Raw genomic sequence first — 27388 nt, forward strand, 5'->3', positions numbered from 1 at the left:
TATACTTACGCTCGACCCCCTTCGCTGTTGGCAGAATGGAGGCCGGCGACTGCCACAAGGTGTCTGCCTTGGCTTGTATAGTTTTAATAAAGGGCAGAGCCACCCTAGTGGGTGCGTCAGCTGTAAGGATGCTGACGACGGGATCCTCGACCTCTGGGACCTCCTCCACCTGTAGATTTATATTCAGGGCAACTCTCCTGAGGAGGTCCTGGTGCGCCATAAGGTCTATCGGAGGTGGGCTCGAGGACAATGTGCCTGCCACTGCCTCATCCGGCGAGGAGGAGGACGAGACGCCGGGGACAAGGGGGTCCTGTACCTCCTCCTGGTCCTGCGGTGGTTCCTGCTCAAGTTGCGCCGGCGAGGTGGACACTTGAGCCAACTGGTCGTCTGTGCCAACTGGAGGGGGACGACTAACCGTGGACTCTGGGGGGTTAGGCGTACGATACCGACGGATGCCTGGATGGCCATGGAGGAGCAGAGAAGCCTTGGGCGGATGTCCCCACAGACCTGGTGTTCCTACGCAAGGGGGACCGGTGCCGTGAAGAATCTTGGTGCCGAGATCGAGACCAGGACCTGCGACCGGCCCGGTGCCGGGAGGTCGACCGGGACCTGGAATAGCGGCACCGTGAGCGGCTCCTAGGTGAGTGGTGCCGGGAGCGGTGCCAAGACCGTGAGCGGTGCCGTGAGTAGTAGGGCGGCGACCGGGACGTAGAGCGGTGCCGCGAGTCCGACCATCACCGTGTGGTGGAGCGGTGCCGGGACTGCGAGCGGCGCGAAGAGCGAGAGCGGTGCCGGGACCTGGATCGCCTGCGGGACCATGATCGAGAGCGGTACCGGTCAGGGGCGCTGATAGAAGCTGGACGAACCAGGGCCGGCTTCCCAATTGATTGAATCACCCACACCGGCGGTGCCGGGGGTGGTGGCGGTGCCGGGTCCGTCAGTGCGATCAGGCCCTTAGCCACTTCACATACCTCCGGCGTAGATGGTATGACAAGCTCAACCACGGCGGGTGCCGGGGAGACAGGTGCCGGACTCGATGGCCCTTGTCGGACCGGAGTCGACGGTGCCGTCTTAGCAGGTGCCGCGGCAGGAGCGGGCGCCGGGCGGTGCAGCTGAGCTGCGCCCTCATGCCGCGCATCGGGCGGTGCCGGAGCGGCAGGGGTCTTAGACTTTTTCGTTCTCGGCGAGAGCGAGCGCCTCAGGCCTGGCTTTGGAGTCGGCGACGTCCGGTGCCGGGAGGGCTTAGGCGTACGCATGCCCGGTGCCGATGAGGAGCTTCTCGAGTCCGATGGGGCCGCACTCGGTGCCGAGGATGGAGGGGTGAGGGCCGCCTCCATAAGGAGCTATTTATGCCTAATGTCCCGCTCCTTTTTAGTGCGTGGCTTAAAGGACTTGCAAATTGGGCACTTAGCTGTTAAGTGCGACTCGCGGAGGCACTTCAGACAGGAGTCATGCGGATTCCCTGTGGGCATCGGCCTATGGCAAGCCGAGCACGGCTTGAACCCCGGGGAGCCGGGCATGTGCTCCGGTCCCGGTGTGGGGAGGGGCTAAGCCCCGAACCTGACTAAAGTTACTAATTACTAACTTAACAATTAACTACACTTATCTAAATTTCAACTATATCTACAACTATTGTGGCAAAGTAACTCCTCTCCTCTAGTAGGTCCTGCGCTTATTGGCGGATTTCTTCCCCTCAGTGGTTTTCCCCTTGGATGAAACCCATAGATTGGATCAACTACTCCTATGTCTGATTAGGAGTAGTGGGGCTAGGGGGGAACCCGGGCCCGCCCTCTACTCCGGGTTCCAGCCCAGGGTCCTGTGAATTGCAGCAGTCTCTATAGTGCTACTTGTAACCGCTGCTTGACCGCTACAGCTCTCTGGGCTACTTCCCCATAGCCTCCTTCAAACACCTTCTTTATCCTCACCACAGGATCCTCCTGGTGTCTGATGCTGCTTGATTGTATGGTGTTTTCCTCAATCCTCCAGTAGTACCCCCTCTCAGTTCTTAGTTCCTTGTGTCTCTTGATCCCAGCTCCTCATGCACACTTCTTTCCTCTCGCTCCTCCTCCCTAGACTGGAGTGAGCTCCCCTTTTTATACCAGGTGCCCTGATTAGCCTGCCCTGATTGGCTGCAGGTGCTCCAATCAATGTAGCTCTCTCCGGTGCCTTCTAGAAAGTTCTTAATTGGCCCCAGGTGCCTTGATTAGCCTGGAGCAACTGCCATTTTGGTTCCCATGGTACTAGGGATTTGCTTAGCCTGGGACTAACATACCTGTTCCTCAGTACTTTCCTGTAGCCATCCGGCCTTGCTCCATCACACTATATACACAAACAGAACGAGAACTACGCGAATGCTAGGGAAGTGGAGGGTCAGCTAAGCCGCACTCCACTGTTCCAACGACCGACATGGGCGGTAAGAAGGAACTGAGGAGTGGGTGGGTCGGCTGGGGAATATATCCGGGGCCATGGTGGCGCCACTCCAGGGGGCACCCAGCCGACCCACTGAGTGTTGCTAGGGTAAAAAAGTCTTCCGACGAACGTGCACGCGTCACGCGCACACCTAACTGGAATGGATATGAGCAATCACTCGAAGAACTACTACTATTTACTCCAACCTTTCTACACACTGTTTTATGGGTCCCAGGTACATACAGATGCTAGAGATAGAGGAACTTCTCAAATCTAAATGATATCAATGAGAAGGTTAAGTGTATTTTATATAATAAATGAAAAGTGGTTGCTCCTCTGTTAAATTTCCTTGATCTCTGCTATATTTTGTTTATGGCTAGCCTAGCATGTGTCCTGAACTTATCAAACCATCTCTCCTGTTGACAAATAGGTTTTGATCAAATCATATTTTAAAATGAGATATGTATGAAAAGATACTGTTAGTGACCTCAATCACTTACAGTTAAATTCAGTGGATGCGTCATTTGTGTATTCAAGGGTAATTGAAGGTCATTTCTATTCATAAAGCCAAGGATAGGATTCTTATACCAACTATCCAGTCCAAACGCTTTTCCAGAGTACTGCACCCTACATTAGGTATGGCCACCAAAGAACAGGTAGATATCCATTGTTTTCTTGGAATTCCCTTTATCATAGCGCTTCAGATTCACCCAGATTAAAACAAATTAGGACTGTCAATTAATCACAGTTAACTAACGTGATTAACTCAAAAAAATTAATTGCAATTAAAAATTAATTGTGATTAATAGCAGTTTTAATCACACTGTTAAACAATAATAGAATACCAATTGAAATTTATTAAATATTTTGGATGTTTTTCTTCATTTTCATATATATTGATTTCAATTACAACACAGAATACAAAGTGCACAATGTCACTTTCAGGTGACATTGTAAATAAGAAGTGGGCAGCATTATCTCCCACAAATGTTAACAAACTTGTTTGTCTGAGCGATTGGCTTAATAAGAAGTAGGACTGAATGGATGTGTAGGCTCTAAAGTTTTACATTGTTTTATTTTTGAATGCAGTTATGGTTGTACAGAATTCTACATGTGTAAATTCAACTTTCATGATAAAGAGATTGCACTATGGTACTTGTATTAGATGACTTGAAATACTATTTCTTTTGTTTCTTTTTTACAGTGCCAATACTTGTAATAAAAAATAAATATAAAGTGAGCACTGTATAGTTTGTATTCTGTGTGGTAATTGAAATCAATATATTTGAAAATATGGAAAACAAATATTTAAATAAATGGTATTCTGTTATTAACAGTGTGATTAATTGTGATTAATTTTTTAATCACTTGGCAGACCTAAAACAAATGTTAAAAAATAAATACACAAACACATAGGGACACTTTTCCAAGAGCGGTAGTCTCTCCTGGCTCCTCTGGATGCCATGAGACTTGGATTTTGATACTGCTATAAGTTATTAGTTGATGTTGCTAGGGCTGTACCATTGCCAGTGCTCCACTCTACTTAGTACAGTGATACACACATAACCAGAGTAACAACTTCACAGAAACTTCCCAACCCAGGTCTAAGATGAACCACTGGCAGCTTTTAAATATCAAAGCATCACAATGGAAAAGGGCAAGTAAGCACACCCCAAATGTTTGTTGTTAGAGGAAAAACAGAGAGGCAGAGCAGAGAGAAGGACATATGGGAAGGAGTGGAAAGACAAAGGAATATATTGCGCCCACTACTGCCAATAAGTCTCAAAGGAGATAGATATGGATGCTTTAGAGGTTCATTGCCAGAGACTTACCTCATTGGTTTGTTAGGTGCAAATACTATATTGAAGGTCAGTGTTATAATCCCGGACTCTGCATCCCGGTCTTTTTGCACCAGATTTATAGCCACTGAAGACTCTAGCTGAGATTTAACTTTATTAGACTCATATTGAATTTCATACAGAAATTCATCGGTTGTAGAAAAACCTAAATGAAATAAGCACAGAAGATCAATTTGTGAATGTTCTAAATGAAGCATTCTTCTTTCTAACAGGATTATAATTGTAAAGATGTGTTTTGGTACTGGGTATGACATATATCAATTAATAAACAGGTAGGTATCTAAAAGTGGAGACCTTCTGGTTGAACAGGGAATTTCACTACTTTCCATTGGTGGAGGGGAGAATCTCAGACAAAAAGAGAGAAGAAAAAAAGGAAAAATCAGTCAGGAGAAGCTTAATGCTTATACTTCTGCTCTGATGATCAATGCTCTGGTTACCACTTTCACAGGCAAGAGAGGTATTTCTAATTAATGAGGCAAAAGTAAGTTAGAAGAGCATGCTGCTGTTTGCTGCTAATGCCACTAGGGTACTATCCAAAAATCCCTCATTTAGAACATCATTGTCAGTGCTGGTTGCCAACCAGAGAAGCAGTTGCTGTACTGAAAATAGCAAAGGTGTCACTCGCTGTCTTCTCTCAACCACTGTAGAATCTATTAAAAGGCCACGAAGCAATGTTGTAAGATTAACCATCTGAACATCTTGAAGCAAGTATTACAGCTGGTAAAAACAGCAGCCTGTCCTTATGAGAATCTACTGTGTACCCTGGGCTCTATTAAGGGGGAAAATAATTGAATAATGGGGAAGTATGTTGCTGATCCATTTAAATTAGAAGTATTAAAGGCCATGTTTCTGGGCTATCCTAGCAAAAAAGATGTGAATTATATTGGGAATGGATTTTTATTTGGCTTTCAGATCCCATATGAAGGACAAAGAGACATGTGCAGGCAAAGAATTTAAGATCCATATAGTTCAAAGAAAAATTCAGGAGGCAGTAGCAGCCAAAAAGGCGCCTGGTCCCTTTGGGAGTTCACCAATGCTGGACCTGTGCCTTTTGCCTCTGGCTTTGATTAAAAAAAAAAAAAAGAGTGAGTACAGAGAGTAGTACACCATGTACCTTACCCCTGCGGCCCCTCTATTAATAACAATATTGATCTTAATCTATGTTCAGTTTTGTCTGTTACAGCTAACCCCCTATTCCATTTTGTTTCTTACACCTGTCCCCCTACTCCATTTTGTTTTTGTTCTCCTCCTGTGGCCGCCCCTCCCTGGCTGTTAAGTTGTTTACCAGTGCCACTGCCCTTCTCAAAGGGAGGGCCCCTTAAGTTGTTTAACAAGAGCCATTGCCCTTCTCAAAGGGATGGCCACTTGTGCTGCGTGCTAAGTGGGACCACTGCCCTGTTCAAAGGGTTAGTCCTGTTATCACCTTGTTAAACCTGGGCTTGGTGTAGGGTAGGCAATGTCCAGAGCTGCAAGACCTAAAGGCCAAATAGCTGAGGATATGAGTCATACCTGGGGGCTCAGAACTTGCCCAGACATGTTCTATGCCTACCTGCAGTCTTTTCGCTGCCTTCTCTCCTCCCTGTGAGAAGGGGAACCAATCAGAGTTACTGGCGGGAAGCTACCTAAGTTTGCCTTTATAACCAGACATTTTCTGATCAGACCTTAGAAAGGTTCCTGCATTGCTGCCTGGTCTGATCAGCCAGGGGTTCTGGGGGTCCTTTCTCTGCTCTCGTTTTATTTTTGAGCGTACCCCCGTTTTTTGAAAAAAAAACCCACGAAGAATGAATTGCTGCCTGAGAGATCTCCTGATTGTCAAGACCGTACTGAACCTTCTGATGTTCTTGCTGCTTCTGCCTTTGCTGCTGCCTTGGGGACTGGTAAGAATCCCTCTGTGAAACTTTCTATACTTTTATTTTATTATTTTAGCTGCTGGCTCTGTCTCCCCAGCACACAGACTCAAGCTAAACCTTGGTCTGTGTCTTAAAACCTCTCTTAAACTCTAAAAATAAGTTTGTGCCGCTGCTAAGCTCTGCTCCTGTGGGCTTTGCCTCGGGCTCACTGCTTTCAGCTGTATCCACTGCTGCAGCCACCATCCCTTGGCTTCCTTGGGGGCTGCCTTGGGAGCTGTATCCTGGGCACATACCACTCTGCCCTCTGTAACTTCCCCATAGGATAAGGTGCACCATAGGTTTTGTTTTTTTAGTTTAATAAGTCATAGTTTGTTAGGATTGTAAAGCTTGTAAGTTTCACCTGCCTTGCTATAGTTCGTTGTTTTGTTGCTCCGTATAGTTGCTTGTTATAGTTTTGCTTAGAATTGTAATATTTGTTGTTTTGCCTAGTCGTTGGTTAAGATAGATTTAAAAAGCCATTGCCTGGTTGTATTCTGTACCTGTTTTGTTACTTTGTATAAGCTGCTTGTCATTTTATATAAGTTTGATTAAGTTAGAGGATAGATAAGGTTTTTGCTGCTCCAATCTCCCCCTCTGTGTACTTCTCCGTGTCTCCCGGTTGTAAACCCCTTGCTGCTTTTCCCCCCACTCCTGCATCACCCTCTGAACTTCCCAAACCCTCTGCATCACCCTCTGAACTTCCCAAACCCCTTGCTGCTCCCCCCCCCTCCGCCCCAACACTGCTCCGTTGTCCTTACCCCGCAGGGCTTCAGAGTCTCTCGCTGCTTCCAGCTGCACGTCTCATCAGTTGCCACTATCATTCACCCCCCCTTCCTGTTTCCCAGCCTTTGGGTACACTCTTGCTATCACAGCCTCACAAATTAAGTCAGTAATTTTCTACATTGCATAATTTCACTTATCACCCATATTGTATTATTGCACTGTGATTCACATTTTACTTGTAATTATAACACCCCATTGGTTGCCTCCACCTTTCTGATATACTTTGTATTTGCATTGATACTATTGTGTTACATTGTGTATAAGGCCACTAACCACTTAATACATTCTATCTAAGATTGTTGACCATTCTATATAGAAGCTACCAGTTTATTTTGCGTCTCCTTTTGGTATGTTTTACATTCCACACTGTATCTAGAGTTGTTCCTATATAAAGTTGAGTTGCTTATTAACTGTACTGTATCCCATTGTGCTAAACCCCACTTACTGTACCCCTCTGTTAGAACTCCCTACACTGTTCAATAAGAACCCCCCCCCATCATTGTCTATTGTAAACACCCTATACACCCCATCCCATCGTATTTCATTGTTAAATTCCCACCACTTCCTTTTTCCTTTAATAAAGAAATTAATTGGCACCCCCACCTGTGTGGTAATTGCTCCCCAAGATCCCATATACCTACAGGCAGGGACATGGCGTCACGAACTGGATCTTGGGGTAACAATTACTGCCCTCCCTGTCCCTGGAAAGAGGCCAAGACCTCTGGGACAGAGGAAGATCTGACCAACCACCTACAATACCACTTGCTGCATAGTAAACAGCAGCCTGAGGCCCTAGAATGGGTCTGTACTATTGGCAAAGGCCAGAGCTCCAGGGTGTATACCACCCACCTGGGGCTCACGGATGTGCGGTGCCTCTTAACCTGCCACCCCACATTCAGGGCCAGCCCTGCTGATTCCAGTCTCCGGCCAGTCTGCACTAAGGCAGGAGAGCCAGCCGCAGATTCAGATCCCACCCGCCTCTGGAGAGAGGTGGGAAGGGTCATGAAAGCCTGCGAGGGGGCCCCATCTAAGCTCGCCCCTGAACCTCGAATTTTGCAGGGGTCCCCCACCCACCAGATATTAACAGAACTGGTACAGAAGCTGGATGAAATTCGAAAGCCCAAGAAACTGTGGCATGACATATATAAGCCCCAAAAGATAGCCACAGTTACCTATGAGATCCTGGCTCAGGCCCTTGATAAACTAACTGTTTTCCATGGGGCCCTAATGACCTCGGCCAAGGAGGCCACTAGCCAGGAGGGACCACCACTGACCCCTAGCCTGCCCAGTCCCAATAAATCCCCTGAAAAACCACCCCCATATACCCACCCAGAGGCCTCATCTCCCCTCAAGAAAACCCCACTATACCCAGCCCTACCTTCAGCCCCTCTAGAGGCCCAAGCCCATGAACCTGCACCCACTGTCGCCTCTGGTGAAGCCCTGCCGGTATCCACCAGTCGTATAAAGATTGATAACCAGGGCAACACCACACAGGTGACAGAACTCCGACCTCGCTCCAAAGCAGAGATGAAGGAGTTCATCTCAGACACCGCTAGGGGGGGCCAATGAGCCACCACTACTGTGGCTAGGCCGCCTGGCTCTGGAAAATGGACAGGAGTTAGTGGATAGGGAAGAGGGCATAGTATTAGCCAGGACCAGTAGCTGGTCCAGGGATCTCTCAGGAAGCCTGGTAATATCTAACACTGCATGGCCCCTGACTGCCCCAGCCCTGGCTTTCCTCCATTTACAGCACTCCCTTCAAGGGATCCAAGTCCCCAGAGGAAGCGTCAAGGACATCCCTTCCCTGAGATGTGCCATCGCAGGGGGGTCCATCATGCTATGGTCCCCTACCCTACACCCTTTCGGACTTACTCAGGCCCAGATTAACCAGGTCAATGCCTTCAGGCATGTTATTGACCCCACCGAGATACCCATAGACGAAGTTGCCATTGACTTAGCCATGGATAGCAGTACCACCCCTGACACTGGGGTAGTTCTGTGGCTAAGGGGGTATGCTAGGCGCCCCATTGGGCGACTCTATGAAGCCCTCGAGAATATAAGATGGCCCTCAGCCCAAGCTCTACCCATCAGTCCACCCCCACCACACTCCAGTCCACCCCCACCACATACCAGTTCACAACTCAGGTCCCAGTACTCGCAGCATTCATTTACAGAATGCAAACTCTTTGGGTTCTTATTGTACAAGGGCCTCACTAAGGAGGTTGTACGTAAGCTCAATAGTGAGCAGCAAAGAGCGTTGGCCATAGCTCTGGGATGGGAAGAGCGCCCAGAACCTTCCCAGCCAAAAAATGGATAATGGCCGGGTGCTTGGCGGCGGCCAGCACCCGGCCAGGGGACCCCCACCCCTATTATCCGCTAGTTTTTGACAAGGGTCTTGTCATCCCCTTTTTGCTGGACGTGGGGGCACAGGTGTCCATTGTACCCCCTCACGTCCCTCACACTCCCACAGGACACACCATTTATGTGCAAGGCCTCAATAGCACAGAGCCCCGCTCAGAAGTAAAGGTACACACACACATAAACCACACACCAATAACATTTCGGGCACTAGTGGGGCCCACGCCCCTCCTTGGGGTTCAGGAGCTACGGCGTTTTAAACTGGCCAAAGCCGTGCTCGATGCACTACCAGTCACTCTATCGGGTGCCAGTGCCCCCCACGAACCTGAACTGCTCCCCTTGGGAGTAGCTCCCCCCAGACGTGAAGTGCAGCATGTGTAAGGTGTAATTAACTATCACAGACAGTTTCTCCCTGCTGCTTTGTTGCCACAACTATCTGTTTTGCAGCGATATGCCAGGAACGTTAAAACCCCTTGGACACCAGAGGCCGAGCAGGCGGTGTCCTCCCTGGCTGCCTGGTTGGGCTCTGGGCCCACCTTGGCTCGGTGGAATCCCACCAACCCTATTGAGATTACCCTCACTGTGTCCTCAGACCATGTGGCCGTAACTGTGTCCCAAGAAGACCTCCCTGTCCACAATCAGGCCCGGAAGCTGTCAGGACCCGAATATCGTTATGGGCCTGTGGGCATTGCCATGATTGCTGTCCAGTGTGCTCTCCCATGGGGTAAATCTGCCACAGGCACCCTAAAGGGGCCTCATGTGGAGCTTCTCCCATACTTCACCTTCACCCCGGACCCCCAGTTCCAGGGAGCCCCTACTACCTGGGAGTGACTTGTTTTCCAGGCCCAAGAGGTATTTGGACATTGGGTCCTCAAGTCCTCCTCCACCACAGCTCCCACTGAGCCGGGGGCTATTGCCCAACTGAGTGCCTATGCCCCTTGGATTGTATCTGATGGGGGCACATCGCCTTCTCCCCAAGCAGGAATGCTGTGTGCTACCTGTAACACCCTCAAAGTTAAACCCTTAGATTTTTCCAGCTCAGCTCAGAAGGCCGAAGCAGAAGGCGTCCTGTTGGCAGCCTCTCACATTGTGGCAGCCCACCCGAAAACACGCGTGGTCCTAGGAGTGGACTCAAGCTACTGCGTGTCCATCCTGGTGGGAGAAGGACGGCCCACCGCTCATGAAGAAATATGGGCACAGATTACTCAACTGGTAGCACAGTCCAAGCTGCCATGGTTTGTTACTCATCATCCTTCACACAGGTCTGACAGTAACCCTCTTCATTCCAGCCTGGATCTACAACTCCGAGAATATAAATGTAACACATCCCAGGTTAACATTATCTCTTGCAGCGATCCCTTCATCACCTGGCTCCATAAAGAGTGGGGGCACCTGCCTGCCCGTGCCCTACATCAGCTGTTGACTAACCGAGAGAGACGAACATCGAGTGTGTCTAGGCAGCAGTGCACCCAAGCTGTCCAAGGGTGTCTGAGCTGCCAACAGGCACGAGTCACTAACAAGCCTGTCTATGCTCATGGTGCTTATAGCCCTGAGCACTTTAGCCCGGGTAAAACCTGGCAGATGGACCTCATTGGCCCCCTACCGGGGGCAAAACAGTATCCAAAGGGGCTTGTAATAGTTGACCTAGGGTCTCGTCAGTTAATGTGTTCTCCCCTCAGGCGATCTACTGCACCAGCTGTTTCTGTAGCCCTTCTCCAGGTAATTGCTGCCTGGGGGGCACCCAATGAGATCCAGACCAATGGAGGACCACCGTTCACCAGTAGAGCTATAGACCAGACGGTGTCCCAGTGGGGGGTGCGTATTCACACCCACCTGCCATAGCACCCCCAAAGCAACGGAGTCGTGGAGAGACGGATCGGAATGCTGAAGACCCAGATTCGGGCCATACTTGGCACCCCTGATTACAAGGGGTGGGACCAGGTCCTGCCTCAAACCCTCATTTCCCTTATTGCAGCATACAGCCGATGGCCAGAGATCGCTCCTAAACCACGGGAACCTTGGAAACCTGCCTACAGTATTTCTCAGCCAGTGTGGGTCTCTATTCCCAATGCCCAGGGAACCTGCACTCCACTAGCAGCCACCATCATCACACCTGGCCGGTTCCCTAACACCTATCATATTCAAATAGATGGACGGGGCAAGCCTGACCTGGTCCACCACAACTGGCTTAGTGTTCGGTCATAACAGGCCCTAGATGGGCCACTTTTCTTTTATGTCTTCATAGGAATCAGTCGTCATGATTGCCGCCCCGCCTCGAGAAAACCCTCTGGTTGCCTGGTTGAGAGCCTACGCCCTACAGGAGGTCCTCATCGGGAACCTGTCAGATGTCCCCCCATCATACGATTGTGTTGCCTGTACAAGACCAGAGGCCTCAGAGGGAGGGTCCCCCTTCCTCTGGGAGTTCCTCCCTCTCACGAACCTGACTCCACAGTATCCAGTACGGTTTAACCCCCTCTCCTACAGTTTAACTTCACAGCAAATCCTTGGACTGTCGCTTGGTCTGGAGGCCCTCACCAACATCACAGCTGAAGGGTTTCGTCGAACCAGCGATGCTCTCACAGTCCTGGCCAACTACGCCGAGCAGAACCGCCTTCTGATCCAAACCATCCTACAGAAGAACTTTTGTGTTGCCTTGGAGGACCTCAATCCTCGCTTTAAGGGACAATGTTGCCTGCGCCTTCAGCCTGGGTGGAACATCTCAGCCGTGGCTAACCAACTATCCTCCTTCGCCGTTCAGATTCGCAAGGAGCGTGAGCAGTGGGATTGGTGGCAAGCCCAGTGGTCCAGCTGGGGGCTGGGATCCTGGGCTCAGTCCATCAAGCAGTGGCTTATTACTGTTGTTATTGTTCTTGTAGCCTTTTTGTTGGGGATAGCAGTGGTCAAGCAGCTAATTCGTAAGGTTGTGTCAGCCCTGCCTTTGCAGGTGAGGTATTCCTCCATCTCCTTGGACAGCAGCAAATCACCACCTCCATACTACGAAGACGACGACTTGTAAAAACCCTCCTTTTTTTTCTTTTTTCTTTTTTTGGTCTTTGCATGGGATATCCCCCTCACAGCCCGTTCAGGTCAGCCAGGGGGGCATGTCTGTTACAGCTATCCCCCAATTCCATTTTGTTTCTTACAGCTGTCCCCCTACTCCATTTTGTTTTTGTTCTCCTCCTGTGGCCGCCCCTCCCTGGCTGTTAAGTTGTTTACCAGTGCCACTGCCCTTCTCAAAGGGAGGGCCCCTTAAGTTGTTTAACAAGAGCCATTGCCCTTCTCAAAGGGATGACCACGTGTGCTGCGTGCTAAGTGGGACCACTGCCCTGTTCAAAGGGTTGGTCCTGTTATCACCTTGTTAAACCTGGGCTTGGTGTAGGGTAGGCAATGTCCAGAGCTGCAAGACCTAAAGGCCAAATAGCTGAGCATATGGGTCATACCTGGGGGCTCAGAACTTGCCCAGACATGTTCTATGCCTACCTGCAGTCTTTTCACTGCCTTCTCTCCTCCCTGTGAGAAGGGGAACCAATCAGAGTTACTGGCGGGAAGCGGCCTAAGTTTGCCTTTATAACCAGACATTTTTTGATCAGACCTTAGAAAGGTTCCTGCATTGCTGCCTGGTCTGATCAGCCAGGGGTTCTGGGGGTCCTTTCTCTGCTCTCGTTCTATTTTTGAGCATACCCCCGTTTTTTGAAAAAAAAACAACCCACGAAGAACGAATTGCTGCCTGAGAGATCTCCTGATTTGTCAAGACCGTACTGAACCTTCTGATGTTCTTGCTGCTTCTGCCTTTGCTGCTGCCTTGGGGACTGGTAAGAATCCCTCTGTGAAACTTTCTATACTTTTATTTTATTATTTTAGCTGCTGGCTCTGTCTCCCCAGCACACAGACTCAAGCTAAACCTTGGTCTGTGTCTTAAAACCTCTCTTAAACTCTAAAAATAAGTTTGTGCCGCTGCTAAGCTCTGCTCCTGTGGGCTTTGCCTCGGGCTCACTGCTTTCAGCTATATCCACTGCTGCAGCCACCATCCCTTGGCTTCCTTGGGAGCTGCCTTGGGAGCTGTATCCTGGGCACATACCACTCTGCCCTCTGTAACTTCCCCATAGCATAAGGTGCACCATAAGTTTTGTTTTTTTAGTTTAATAAGTCATAGTTTGTTAGGATTGTAAAGCTTGTAAGTTTCACCTGCCTTGCTATAGTTCGTTGTTTTGTTGCTCCGTATAGTTGCTTGTTATAGTTTTGCTTAGAATTGTAATATTTGTTGTTTTGCCTAGTCGTTGGTTAAGATAGATTTAAAAAGCCATTGCCTGGTTGTATTCTGTACCTGTTTTGTTACTTTGTATAAGCTGCTTGTCATTTTATATAAGTTTGATTAAGTTAGAGGATAGATAAGGTTTTTGCTGCTCCAATCTCCCCCTCTGTGTACTTCTCCGTGTCTCCCGGTTGTAAACCCCTTGCTGCTTTTCCCCCCACTCCTGCATCACCCTCCGAACTTCCCAAACCCTTTGCTGCTTTTTCCCCCGCGTCTGCATCACCCTCTGAACTTCCCAAACCCCTTGCTGCTTCTCCCCCCACCGCCCAACACTGCTCCGTTGTCCTTACCCCGCAGGGCTTCAGAGTCTCTCGCTGCTTCCAGCTGCACCTCTCATCAGTTGCCACTATCATTCACCTCCCCCCCCTTCCTGTTTCTTGACCCAGCCTTTGGGTACACTCTTGCTATCACAGCCTCACAAATTAAGTCAGTAATTTTCTACATTGCATAATTTCACTTATCACCCATATTGTATTATTGCACTGTGATTCACATTTTACTTGTAATTATAACACCCCATTGGTTGCCTCCACCTTTCTGATATACTTTGTATTTGCATTGATACTATTGTGTTACATTGTGTATAAGGCCACTAACCACTTAATACATTCTATCTAAGATTGTTGACCATTCTATATAGAAGCTACCAGTTTATTTTGCGTCTCCTTTTGGTATGTTTTACATTCCACACTGTATATAGAGTTGTTCCTATATAAAGTTGAGTTGCTTATTAACTGTACTGTATCCCATTGTGCTAAACCCCACTTACTGTACCCCACTGTTAGAACTCCCTACACTGTTCAATAAGAACCCCCCCATCATTGTCTACTGTAAACACCCTATACACCGCATCCCATCGTATTTCATTGTTAAATTCCCACCACTTCCTTTTTCCTTTAATAAAGAAATTAATTGGCACCCCCACCTGTGTGGTAATTGCTCCCCAAGATCCCATATACCTACAGGCAGGGACAAGTTTGATATTCCTATCTGATACAGCAGTAGCCATGATAAAGAGATATGGCCAAGGTGCACAGTAAGCAAAGTGTGACATTAAATCTACATTTCAGTCCATCCCAAGGATTTTAACTTGTTTCCAGTTTGAAGGTGGTTACTCTTTGGATTGATATTTGCCAACGGACTGTTCTATCTCTTGTTCAGCTTTTGAGAAGTTTAGTACAATGCTAGAATATTGGGCTGTGAGGAAAACAGGCTTACATAGGTGGTTCATTCTCTTGATCACTGTCTCTTTGCAGGAAAGTTGGGAACAGGAAATGTGCCCACCTATTGAGTGCTTTTCAGAAGATGGGTGCCCACTTGGGTGTCCCGCTGGCCTTTCAAATGACAGAAGGGCCAACACACAAGTTGACATATTTGGGAACTGAATTAGTCCAAATGCAAGGTGTATCACAGCTACCCAGGGAGAAGCTGGATAATGTAAGGGTGTTAATATGGGCAACATGGAGTGCTGGAAAAATTACACTCAGGCTAGTGGGCATTCCTGGACTTGGCCATCACTAGGCATGCCAGGGTTTGCACAGACCTTGTTATTTACAATTGTAGGAGACATTGGGAAGAAGGTTGGGGTCCGGATCCACGTACATTCTATTATGCATTGGGACTACATGCGGGCAGCCAGGTCAGTAGGTGGATAGTATCCGAGCTTCAAGGCTGAAGCCATTTGCCTTTGGTGGTATGGCAGATGGGGTATGAGTTGGAATCAGCACATGCCCCTGCTGCACTCTTTGAGGGCTGAACAATAGCCACATGTCCTGATTACTTGCCTGGACAAAAATGGTCTTGCAAGTTGCACTGGTTTAAATTTAAGGATTAGAGGGATGTGAGCTGATTATGCATTTATGGCCTCACACTCGATTGATTTGGTCGGAGATGCTTGAAAGACGAGTTTGGTGGGTGGTCATTGAGCCAGCCTGCATTGACAGGGTATGGAAAAATATGAACCGTGAGGTAGCCAGGATAATTTTGGGAGGAGTAGGGGCGGTGATAACACACAGGGATATCAGATACAATGGCCCTGAACTAGTGACCAGTGTGAGTAAAAACTAAAAGGGCCAGCTTCCAGAGCTAAATGAGACCCAGGATTGTGCAGTTAGACCTTGTGCTCATGAGAGGGAAGAGCTTTGAGGACTGAGGTTCCCCATATTCATCCTTGTGGCCTCTGTCACTCCACCTCCCTTATGCAGGTGCCAAACAAGTTTCACAACTGAATTGAGTCCATGTGGAAGACTGGGAAGGGTCTGCCCTAAGTTGTTCTTTGGTTGGTGGTAAAAGCCCTGTAACCCACCCTGTAACCAATTATATGCTTAGTTCATGAGAGCTGGGATGGACCAAGTGCCTCTTTAAGTAAGCATTTTTAATTCCACAATTCCCCTATGCCTGCAAAATAAATCAGTTTGTTATCTGATTATCATATATATGCTTAACTGATTTTATGTTGCTAAGCAGTGCATCCATTACCAGCAACTTTCATATGCTGAGTACAGAATACTTGTACAGGATTATAATACAGTAGTTCCAAACTCTGTACTTCAATTATAAATGTGCTGTCATATAAATATATGGGCTCCCAAGTAACACATATATAGATTTTGCTATCGATGAGAAAATTCTTGGCATCATTTTTTAACTTCTCCCCCTGTAATTCACACTTGGACATTAAAGTATGAATATAATTTCCTGTTCTTTTTCAAACAGATCTCTTAATAAGTATGGTGTTGAGGTGATGCACTCAAATTGAGAGATAGTGCAAGGCTTGTTGTTATTCCTCTACACAAATGCCAAAACATGGAGATTCAGACATAAAAAATTAACTTAGGAGGGGAGAGAAACCAGGACATTATTTGAAGCCTACCGCAGAGGCAAAATTGCGACTGCTGAACAGATGTTTCTTTCGGCAGTCAAATCACACAATACTGCACAAAGGCTGCCTGTTTTATAGTTCAAACAGTTCAGATGCTAGGAAGAAAATGCTGTGGCTGGTAAATTGATTATTACATTCTGCTTTCAGTTTCTGAAAAAAATGTTGTTTGTTTTCCTTTCCACATTTGTATATGATGTTTGTCTTTTTAGTCACAAGTGATAAATATTTATTTTTCTGCTCAGGGCTAACAGTTTTATAACCTGTTCTATGTTCATATTAGGTATTCTGTTAAAATATTTTAATATTTACAACACTTGAGGAAAAACAATATATTTATATGTGCCAAATGAAAGTATTTGAAAGCATCTTTATGCCAGTCCCCTAGCTGGTTGTGAATCTGCACTGCAAATCTAATTTATGGCTGTTCAAAACAGAAAAATGTAATTAGATTTTCATCAGAGCTGCAAACCCTAAAGACTACCATAATATCATATTATGGAAACCCTCCGTGAATATGTTAATATTTGTTTCTAGACAGTTCCATGACACACATGTTACCTAAATGAAGTGGCAGCTGCTAGAGGCAAAAAAGGTTGTATATCATCACCAGAAAATTGTCCACGTTGTGTGACTAAATCAAATGATCCAAGTTCTTTGAGCTCTTAAAGATTCTAATTTTGATTGAAATGGTAAAATAATAAAGCATCAGGAGAGAAAAGTGCCTTGGTTTTTAAAGTACTGCCATGTCAAACACATGTGGGCAATTTCACAGTTTTTACAAATCAAAATTTTACACCTGGTGTAGAAAGATCATATTAACTATAATCATTCACAATTATTTTTCTTTTTAAAATCACTGTTCTCTATTTACTGCCTAATACAACAGCCACTTTAGCTAGTTCAAGTTGTAACACAGTGCAGCCAACATGAAAATGCAGCTTAAGTAATCCATCCCTGTTCTGAAAGGCAGCATGGTGGACAGAGCCTTGGCCTGTTTTCTATCCCTAGCTCAGCCACTGGTCTGCTGTATCACCTTGGAAATGCCACTTCACTTCTCTGTGCCTCAGTTTCTTCCTCTAAAAAACAGAGGTCTTGCAAGGTGCTCAGCTCTCCATATGGCCCTGCTACTGTTGCTTCTTCCTTGGCTCTGAGTAAGAAGCATGGTATTGGACAAAGTTCTTTGAATATTTAATAGGAATTTAGGAATTTAATAGAATGAAGTGGTCTCTTTCCCTTTATTTTGTTACTTTTGACTTATTAATAAAGTACCTGCCTGTAATCTTCTCTCTTATTTGATAAATACAAATTACTGCCCGAAATACTGCTTTTGTATTGAATAGACAAGGATTTTAAGGCTTCTGAGTCGTGACAATTTAGAAAAAAATATAATTGCTGTTGAAACATTATTCATAAATATATAGTTTACTGTTCATCTTAACTGATTTTGTTCTATGTAGTTTTTGAAATCTTTATTTTTTTAAAGAAATGTTCCTTTCTTATGCCGAGTTTACTTGCAGTCCTGCATGCATCATTATTTGTGATGTTAAAAAGTTATATTTTCTGAAAAGGATCATAAAACCTGGATTCTGAAGAGATGAAAGTTACATCATGCATTGCTCGTTCCACTTACTATCTTGAATTTGTTCTGATTAGAATGTCATTTTAAAAAGGATAAAAATTAATTCTCTTGGATCTGTCAGAAGCTACTTCACCTATTAATATTTCAGCAAAAACTGGGAGCTGAAGAGATGCCAAATGGATGAGTTCTGTATGGGAGTGACTTCTCAAACCTTACAAGCTTTGTGAGAATGTTTGATTGGAAATTGCACTTTTGTAACTGTTAAATCTATCAATATTAGACACTCTCTTGAACTAACAACTCAAATGATTAAAAGGCCAGATCTGGCCCAAGATATCTGAACCAATACATTTTATTTAATTTATCAGAGCCGTAGATCAATACAGGGTAAAGGAACTCTCCTCTATTTAGAATTCTCAGAGTATACTCCCTCTTATAAAGCCACACTCTTAAGAGTACATATTGTCATCAGACATCCTGAGCTCTCTGGCAGAAAAGTAATTGTTGGGCCTTTCCATCAATTCAGAATGTCTTTGGAGGACTCGGACAAAACAGAAGAGGAGGCGGGAGAAGCAGTGTACTCAAGCAACTTTCTTTCTTTTTGGAATTATCTTAGTAGATCCTCACTCTTGGTAGAGTGACCCACAGGGTACAAGTCCCAGGAAAAAGGCTGAGCAGTACTTCATAAATTAGAGAATTGCTCTCCCACAACAAGCCTCTGATTTCTCTCCTAAGGTAAGAAATGGCCATTGGTTAGAAGTGTGAATGGAACTCCATGCAGCAGTTTTACAGATTTCAGAGTTAGACACATTCCTCCAGTATGCTAGAGATGTTACCTTAGCCCTAATTTATTGAGTCCACAGGACATCTGGTACTGCTTAGTCATAATATTGCAGGGTCTGATCTATTTAGAACATCTCTAAAAAGATGGTGATTTCCAGTTGGACTAGCTCCCAAATACCACAAATAACCCTGGAGCCTTGCAACAGCTTTTCTCTTCTAGTAATAACTCAGTGCCTTCTTACACAGTTCAGCTTTCCTGAACAGTTTGTGGGATCTGGAGCAAAAGAATGGGAGACTGTTGTGCTGATCATGATGGAATTCAGAAACCATCTTGGGGAGAAGTTTCAAGTGTGGATTCAGTACCACTTTATGAAGCATTGTGAGATCACCCTGGATCTTTGTGCTCAGGAGAGTATAAAAGGCGGTGTAGTTCTGTCCCTTCTTCAGTTCCTTTGTGCCTTAATGCTGATGGTAGACTCCAATGCAGTAGGAAGGAGGGCAGGTCATCGTGGACATATGCAACAGATCTCAAAGAACACCAGTTACAAGAAGGTGAATGACCATTTTCCTTCATTGAGTGCTTGCATACGTCCCTTACACTGTATGTTAGCCAAGGCAGTGGGACTTGGCGTCTCATTGGAAGAAGGAACTTCAGGATTGCTTTTCCCATGATCACATCTCCCCTTGATGCAGAGATAAGTACACAGTGTCTTGTAAATGTGTGAACAGAAAATGATGTCACTGCCCTGCAGATGTCCCCGAACGGATATGTGCCAGAAATGCTGCAGAGGCTGAAAGTGCTCTACTGTCTGTAGTGTTCTGTAAGTCTTCTAGGAGGTGTTATATCTTTGGCAGTGTAGCACGTGTGATATTCCATTTTGAGAGTCTCTGTCCTGTAATTGGTTATCCTCTCAGATGTTCTAAATAGGAAACAAAGAGTTGAGTAGAAACCCAACGGGGCTTTGTCCCCATCCAGATAAAAGGCCAAAGTTCAGTGCACATCCAGAATATGCATGGTTTGTTCCCTTGTGTAAGCTTGTGGCTTTGGGAAGAAAAGTAAATACAGACCAATTCAGGTGAAAATCAGGTTCCATCTATGAGAGGAAATTAGGGTGCGGCCTAAACAAGATGTTGCCTTTGCAGAAAATGATGTGTGATGGTCAGTGACAAGTGCATTTAACTCTCCCATTCAGCCACCAAGAAAGCTTCCTTTGCCATATTATCTTAAAGTTTCAGCTAAAACAGTTCAAGCCATTTCAAAGGATGAGATTAGGAAAAACAATGTTATGCCAATGTTATGCCAACCACTGCTTCTTTAGAGCAAAGACTTTTAAATTTGGTAGGGGAGTGAATTTAAATTTGGTTGAAGTTAGCAGGAAGCTAAAGACTTGAGTGAAAGGTCTATAAGGGAGGACAACACTAAATTCAAATGTCAAGGCAGTGCCGGATCCTGAATAGGTGGGAACAGTCTATCTAGACCTTTGAGGATGCTGACAGATTTCCAAAATAGTTCTACTATAGATTTGAGGGTAAAACGCCGTGCTAGCAAACCCAGATGCACAATAATGGAGCTGAGGTCTAGACCAGACTCCTAAAGATGTAAAGGATAGTCCAGAATTGTTTGAAACTTTGTCTGAATCAGCAACACATTATGGAACACCCTCCAGATGGAGAAGCACTTCCACTTACTCAGGTAAGCAGCTCTTGTGGAACGCTATCTGCTATTGAGGACGACATTCTGGAGTGCCACAGAAAAGTGAGCATCCTTTGCATTTAACCACTGATGACCCATGGTGTGAGGTGCAGAATTTGGGTGCAGAACTCACACATGGTTCTAAGTTACGAGACTTCTGGCTGGCATCAAGAGCAAGGGTTCTCCAGTAGATAGCTTGTGTAGGTTGGAATACCACAGCTGCATTGGCCAAGCTGGAGCTATAAGGAACATTCTGCCTCAATCCTGTTTCAGCTTGAGAATAACCCTGGGAATCAGGGTTACTGGTGGATAGGCGCACAGAAGATCCTTGTCCCATGGAAACAGAGCTGTGACTTGCCTTTGAACAGAACTGGGGGCACTTTCTATTTTGCCAAGTTGCAAACAGATACACCATCCCACCCACTCCCTATATGAAATACCAAAGCTAGAATGGCTGTGTTGTGAAACCGTTCATGGTCTAAGTTGAAGGATCTGCTCAGCAATCTACCAGTACATTTTGAACATCCAGTGAGTGAGATGTCCAGAAAGTAACTTAGCTCCATATGCATAGATTCCACAGCTTGACTGCCTCCTGGCAGAGGCTGCCTGAGCCTCCCCCTCCCCCCCCACTTTTGTTCACATAAAGTGCCACTGTGGTATTGTCAGTGAGCACTTGAACAGTTTTGACCTGAATATCAGGCATGAACTGTTGACATTCACAGGATATTGTGCACAACTCAAGGACACTGATGTGTAACCTGGCGTTGCAGGTAGTCCACAAACCCTGAACCTGAAGATTGCCCAGATGTTCTCCCCAAGCCATAGTTGAAGTGTCTGTTACTGAAATCACAGAAAGGATAAGGAGAGAGAAGGGAACACCCCTGCATACATACCAGCTCCGAGATGACAACACCCTGTCGAGGATGCATACCAGCTTATCCAGGTGGTGATTGAGGGAAACATGCTGACTTGAGCCATGCTTGCAGTGCTTTGAGGAAAAACCTGGGTGAGGGGTCGCGTGTGTACATGCAGCCATGTGAACTAGGAACCTAACACAATTCCTTATTTTGGGCCATAGGTGATCCTGGAGTGACACACACAAGTCCTATATTGTCTGGAAAGAGGCATAAACGACCTGTCAGAGGTAGAGTCCAGGAGTGCTCCAGTAAACTCTATTCTTTGTTAGAGGCAATAATGATGACTTTTCTTTGTTTATTTTCAGGCTCAGAATGCTGAACAGATGGAGCATGTGATTGATAGCCATCTCTAATAGGTGTCTGGAGTGACCCTGAAACAACCGATCATCCAGGTAATGAGACATGTGGACATCTCTCTGTCAGAGGCAGGCCACTAGGAATCCCCACGGGCTGCAACCAGGAAGAACAGCGTGTAGTTATTACCCTACCCATGGCCCTGATAGCAGCAATGCCATGTCCAAAGAAGCATGAAGAGTTGATTGAGAGACCAAATGACATTTTGCAACAAGAGACTGAAACTGCTCCCTAGAACTTTCTGGCAGTTTATTCATGAACTGAGAGATTGCCTCCCAATTAAAATAGTCATATCTGGGAATTAAGACTGGTTATTGGCCATGTGGAGCTATAAACTCAAAAAACATCATTCTCCCAAAGAGATGAAGCTTTTTTGCATCTTTTCCTTAGGGTTAGCTTTAGCCCAGCATTGATGACTCCTCTCCTTCACCATAACCACTACTAATGAGCCTGGCATAGGGTGTAACAGAACTGCTCAAACCCTGGGATGAAACATGGTATTCACTTTCTGTTCATTGGGCCACAGGTGGAAAGGAAGAAGTGGTTTATCACAGAGTCTTGGTAGGCTGCATGATGGCCTTGGGTATTCTTCTCCATTAGCTCCACTTGTGTACCAAGAGAAGTAGCCATTCTTTTGAGGAGCTCCTGGTATACCTTAAAGTCATTCAATGCCAAGGAGGATGCCAACAATGCCAGAGCGTCATCCATTAATAAGGATGATACATTAAGGGGAGGCAAGGAAGAAACCTCCTGAGGTTTGGAGCCATGATACTGGCAAAGGCTGCTGCTCCAAAGGGAGTTGAGGTAAGTCCAGTATACTGATATCATAGGTTGATCAGTACCGACCATCACAGGTCTCTTGGTACTGGTGGTGAAGACTCTGTCCCCAGTATGACTAATGAGGAGACTAACAATACTGGGCCCCAGTCATGCTGCCCACATGTTCCAACCCCAGGCTCTACTCTTCACAGATCTCCATCCATTATGAGAATGTGACCTGGAGGAAGCCCTGGACTCTTGGTAGCATGAGACTTGAGAAGTCACCTCAGATTCCAACAAAGAATAGGAATATTCTGAGAGCCAAGGTGGTATATTAACAGGGCTTGTGTCTGTTTGTTCCTCAGAGACTGTGACCAGAATCTATTCCAGGAACACAGCACTGGCAGAAGCACGGATGCCTTTCTAGCTGCTGGTGGCAAGGTGGCATCAACACCAAAGTGGAGGATGACAAAGTGGTACCAGACCCCTATGGTTGATGGGCTCACAGCACAGTATACCAGAGCCGAGGAGTGTGGTACCTGCACTCATGCCAACCAAGGGTCTTCACCCTGGATCAGCGGCGCACTGAAAAGCATAATAAGTCTCTGTCCGCTGCATCAACCTCTGGCGTTATTGGTACCTGTATTAGTGGCTGTCCTACTGTGATCAGAGATGTCTCATCTGTCACAGATGGTGAAGTAGTAGTTGTGATGGCCCCTGGGAGAGTACCAGAGTCAACGACTCAGGTCTATCGGTATGAGTCACATCCAGGCAGTGGTGAGCTGAACGGCATGCTCTATCATGGGTACCAGCATGACTATCTGTGGAGGAAACCTACATTCTGGTCTTCCATGAGTCTGACACCAACTTCTTATGTTTGTGAGAACATGATTACTCCAAAGTCTTTGACCTTGAAGACAGTCCCGGTGCCAAGAATCTCTTGCAACCCCATCCACCAGTAAAGCTGGCTCTGGGAAGGAGTCATTGAAGAGCTTCTCTTGGACAACTGAGCAGGTCAGATGCTAGTATAAGGGCTGCCTTTATAAGAATGTGTTGAAGGTGTTCTTCCCACAGCTTTTTTGTTCTGAATTGAAGCCTGGCAGATCGAGCTTGTGTACCAAGCTGTCTCTTATGTGGCATAGGCTCCCCTGGTACTTGGCAAAGCAGGCAGGCCTGCCTGAGTGGAAATAAAGAACCAAACCAGAAAAATTATAATAAAAATAAGAAAATCCAAAAAGAAAATATCAAAATAACAAAAGAAAAAGCAATACCACTAGGCAAAATAAGTAGCAAGAACTCTGTTCTCAAGGAACACGGAATACTTTATTCCTTCTTAGCATTGGTGGTTGAAGGAGGGGCAGAGTGGGGCATCTCTGCCCTTTATATGCTGCATTTGAGCACAAGGAGCCAAGATGTGGTTGGGGCTGCTTCTGTGGGTACTGTTAGGAAAACTCTCTGGCACTGGTCCACTAGACGCTCACACACACCTCTCGTGTAATGGACATATGCGAGCACTTGAAGAAAATTAAAGAGACGTTAAAACCTTAAATTTAAAACAGATCTGTCAGAATTTGTCATATAAATGTTAAAATATTAAAAAGACATTGTTAAGGTTGATGGGCATAAATTGAAACATCCTTTAAAAAGAAGAAGCAGATTCCTGAGTATGAAAATTCAATCAGCCTCCCCAAAATCAGGCTTGAAATTCTATTAAATTTTATCTTCTCTGCCCTGTGAGCCATTGGTGAGAGAACCAGGGTGCCAGCTTTCTTCATGTTGGCTTACGTGTACACCTTGCATGACTACTTAAATACTAAGGTGATGGGATACATCAGAAGATAGAAGGTGAAATCCTGGCCCCACTGAACTTAGTGGCAAAACTCCCATTGATTTCAACAGGCCCGGGTTTTCACTCAAAGGGTGCAGGATACACATATTGTATTCTTCTTCCACTCTGCCTGTCTGCTCTGTTGTCATCTAACAGCTTGGTAAAACTCCCAGGAACACAGTCAGAATCAAGGAATCATCCAATATGTATACATATGCTTGAAAATTACAACAAAGGTGATGGAGATTGATTTTCATAGACTCATAGAATCATAGAACTGGAAGGGACATCGAGAGGTCATCTAGTCCAGTCCCCTGCACAAGTATCATCTAGACCATTCCTGACAGGTATTTGTCTAACCTGCTTTTAAAAATCTCTAGTGATGGAGATTCCACAACCTCCCCAGGCAATTTATTCCATTGCTTTTAGGATCAAGACCTGAGTGTATTTCTTTAGTGCCACATATGTTTTAAAAACAGAAACATAGACTAGAAAACACCTTCAAACTTCAAAGAGCAGTTTAACTCTAAAAATGGTATTGTGCGGTTTCAGGTTAGTCTCTCAAATCTTCTCCATTTCGAAGGAAATGTACAAGTGTCAGGCCTATAAACTCACCTTGGCATCTGAAAATCAACCTGTTTTGTTCCCAGCTTACATATCACCTTGTGATTGGAACTCAGTAACAAATCTGTTGATGATGTGAGAGTCAGAAAATAATCCAACTCACTCACCCATAACGGTATTGGCTCTGGTCAAGAAGAGGTAAAATGACTCTGAATACACACAGGAAGCAGATCTTTCAAGTAAGGTGAGCCATTTTTACATAAAATCTTTTCAGAGTTGAGCTACATTTTAAGGGTTGTTGTTTTATTTTTTTTGTGATGCATTCTTGATTTGGGTATTGCCAATAATTGGAAAATAATTCCCTATGCTAAGCTGGTAATTGACAAGTTTACAAAGAGGGCCAAAGCTAGAAACTGATAAAAGCCTGATTAATCTTTTAAGTGTGTAGTTACTTCTTGTGGGAAAACAATGATACTTTTAAGAACAAAAAGGGTAATTCACTTGTGTTATTTTTGACGCAGATAAAGCTCTTAATATAAATGATTTGGATTAATAGAATTTTGCTATGTACAAGACTGTGGTTTTTTTTCCAAAACTAGCTTAAGCAAGAGCAATGCTGCAGCATAGCAATTTCATCCAATGCCTTGTGGTGATTCTATTAAACTATTATACTCAGCTGCTTATCTGAAACATTGTAATTATTAGCCACATGTGCAAAGCTTCAAATCAGCTTATGTTTGCACAATGCAACTTTATTTGCATTTTTTTGTTTTGCCATTTTTACTCATATTGGAATTGTGGAACTGGGATACATTAATTAGAGGTAGGCAACTTCATTTTATCTAACTGCAAAACCAGCTGAACAATGCAGGTTCAAAAGTTTAATATGGCTGTTACTGGGAGCATATTTTGCTAGCGAGAAATGGAGGCGGGGAAAGGGCACAGAATTAAAATTGTAAATGAAAGAAGGGAGTATAGATCCAATGAGTCTGTCTTCAAGCACAGCTGCAGAAAAGATGACAGGGTGCACTGACCTGAAGATATGGCAGATATTAGGAAAATGTACTTAACTTCAAGAGCAATTGGAGTGTGTAATAAACTGTCAGGGGAGGTGGTTTAGGACCTATCAGTGGATATTCAAGAACCAGATATGATAAAAGAAAGGATGATAGGAATAGTTCTGCAAAATAAAATGCAAAGGGATTGTGATCTTGCTGGTTCTAGGTATATATTTATGTTTATTTAACAGTATCAGTGTGAGGTGGCTCTTCCAAAATCTAGGCAGATCTCTGAAGAAATATGGATTATTATTATTTTTTGGCAGGGTAGGGGGAGAGGTTGAATCTCTTACTACTTCCATGGGGATGAAAAACTGCATTCTCTTGAGCAAAAGAAATTGGAGGAAACTCTACCAGTGAGGACTTGGGAGTTTCCCAAACCCTATTTGGCAATGGTATTAAGCTGTAGGAGAATACCTTCCCCCTCCCCCCCGTAAATTATATCTACTAGTTCTTCTTTATCCATTAGTTTTATTTTCAGAGTTAACAGTTTAGAGTGACATTAGCGTATTTTATAGATGCCATGAATATTTGCTGTGTATTTCTCTAGCTAGTTTATTACTTGGTCCTTTTTTTATATTCTTGACTACTTTCCCTACCTGATGCTCATTAGTTTATCATTTCTAGCACTAGCTGTATCCTTTTTAAAAAAGATTTGAACCACATTGGAAGATCACTCAGAAAGAGTTCCTGGCTACAGAGATAAATGATATGTTTGTGTTAGTTTCTCAGCTACTTTATATTTTAATTTCTAAAAAGTAATTGCAGGAAGGATTGATATAATTTCTGATTGTGTACCTCAGTTGGCTTCTTATACTTATGTGAAGTTGAATCAATCACTTCAGATGAATTTAGATGAGTAATTGGTTTCCTGAAAGTTTAAAATATATCTGAGTATGAATTCACTTGGGTGCTAGAAAGTAGTTCTAATTTGCATAACTGTGACTGATTTTTAAGAATTACAAAAGTCTGATTCTTCTAGGTGACCAGATGTCCCGATTTTATAGGATGAGTCTCAATTGTTGGGTCTTTTTCTTATATAGGTTCCTATTGCCCCCCCTACTCCTTTTCTCGATTTTTCACACTTGCTGTCTGGTATCCTAGATTCTTCATAAGAGTAAGGAAACAGCAGAAACACAGAGTGATGTGTAAAATCAGATGGAAGCATGCTTGTTATTTACAATCCCCATCTCCCCAAAATTCATCAGTTCCCTCCTGGGATTTGCCATTGTTTTGAAAAAGAAAAGTAGCAGTTCCTTTTTCAAGTAGTACCCTTGGTTTTGCTTTAGGTATCCAAGATACAGCATGTGCTATCCAGGTACACACTACCAATATTGATTATCTTGGTCACGTCTGAAGCTT

At 45.0% G+C, this 27388-nt stretch overlaps 1 protein-coding gene across 3 annotated transcripts in view; it reads right to left on the reverse strand.

Annotated features, from left to right (window-relative positions):
* CFAP47 (cilia and flagella associated protein 47) overlaps positions 1-27388 on the reverse strand; it is a 642607-nt gene that overhangs the window by 36037 nt on the left and 579182 nt on the right. For 2 of the 3 annotated variants that reach the window (XM_039536653.1, XM_039536643.1), the window contains one exon: positions 4242-4413. In XM_039536653.1, the coding sequence (XP_039392587.1) occupies positions 4242-4413 (172 nt within the window). Of the gene's footprint in view, positions 1-4241; positions 4414-23926; positions 24091-27388 lie in introns of those variants that run through there. The other variant, XM_039536662.1, reaches the window with a different exon arrangement.

Source organism: Mauremys reevesii, linkage group 1, assembly GCF_016161935.1.
Source record: "Mauremys reevesii isolate NIE-2019 linkage group 1, ASM1616193v1, whole genome shotgun sequence".
NCBI lineage: Eukaryota > Metazoa > Chordata > Testudines > Geoemydidae > Mauremys > Mauremys reevesii.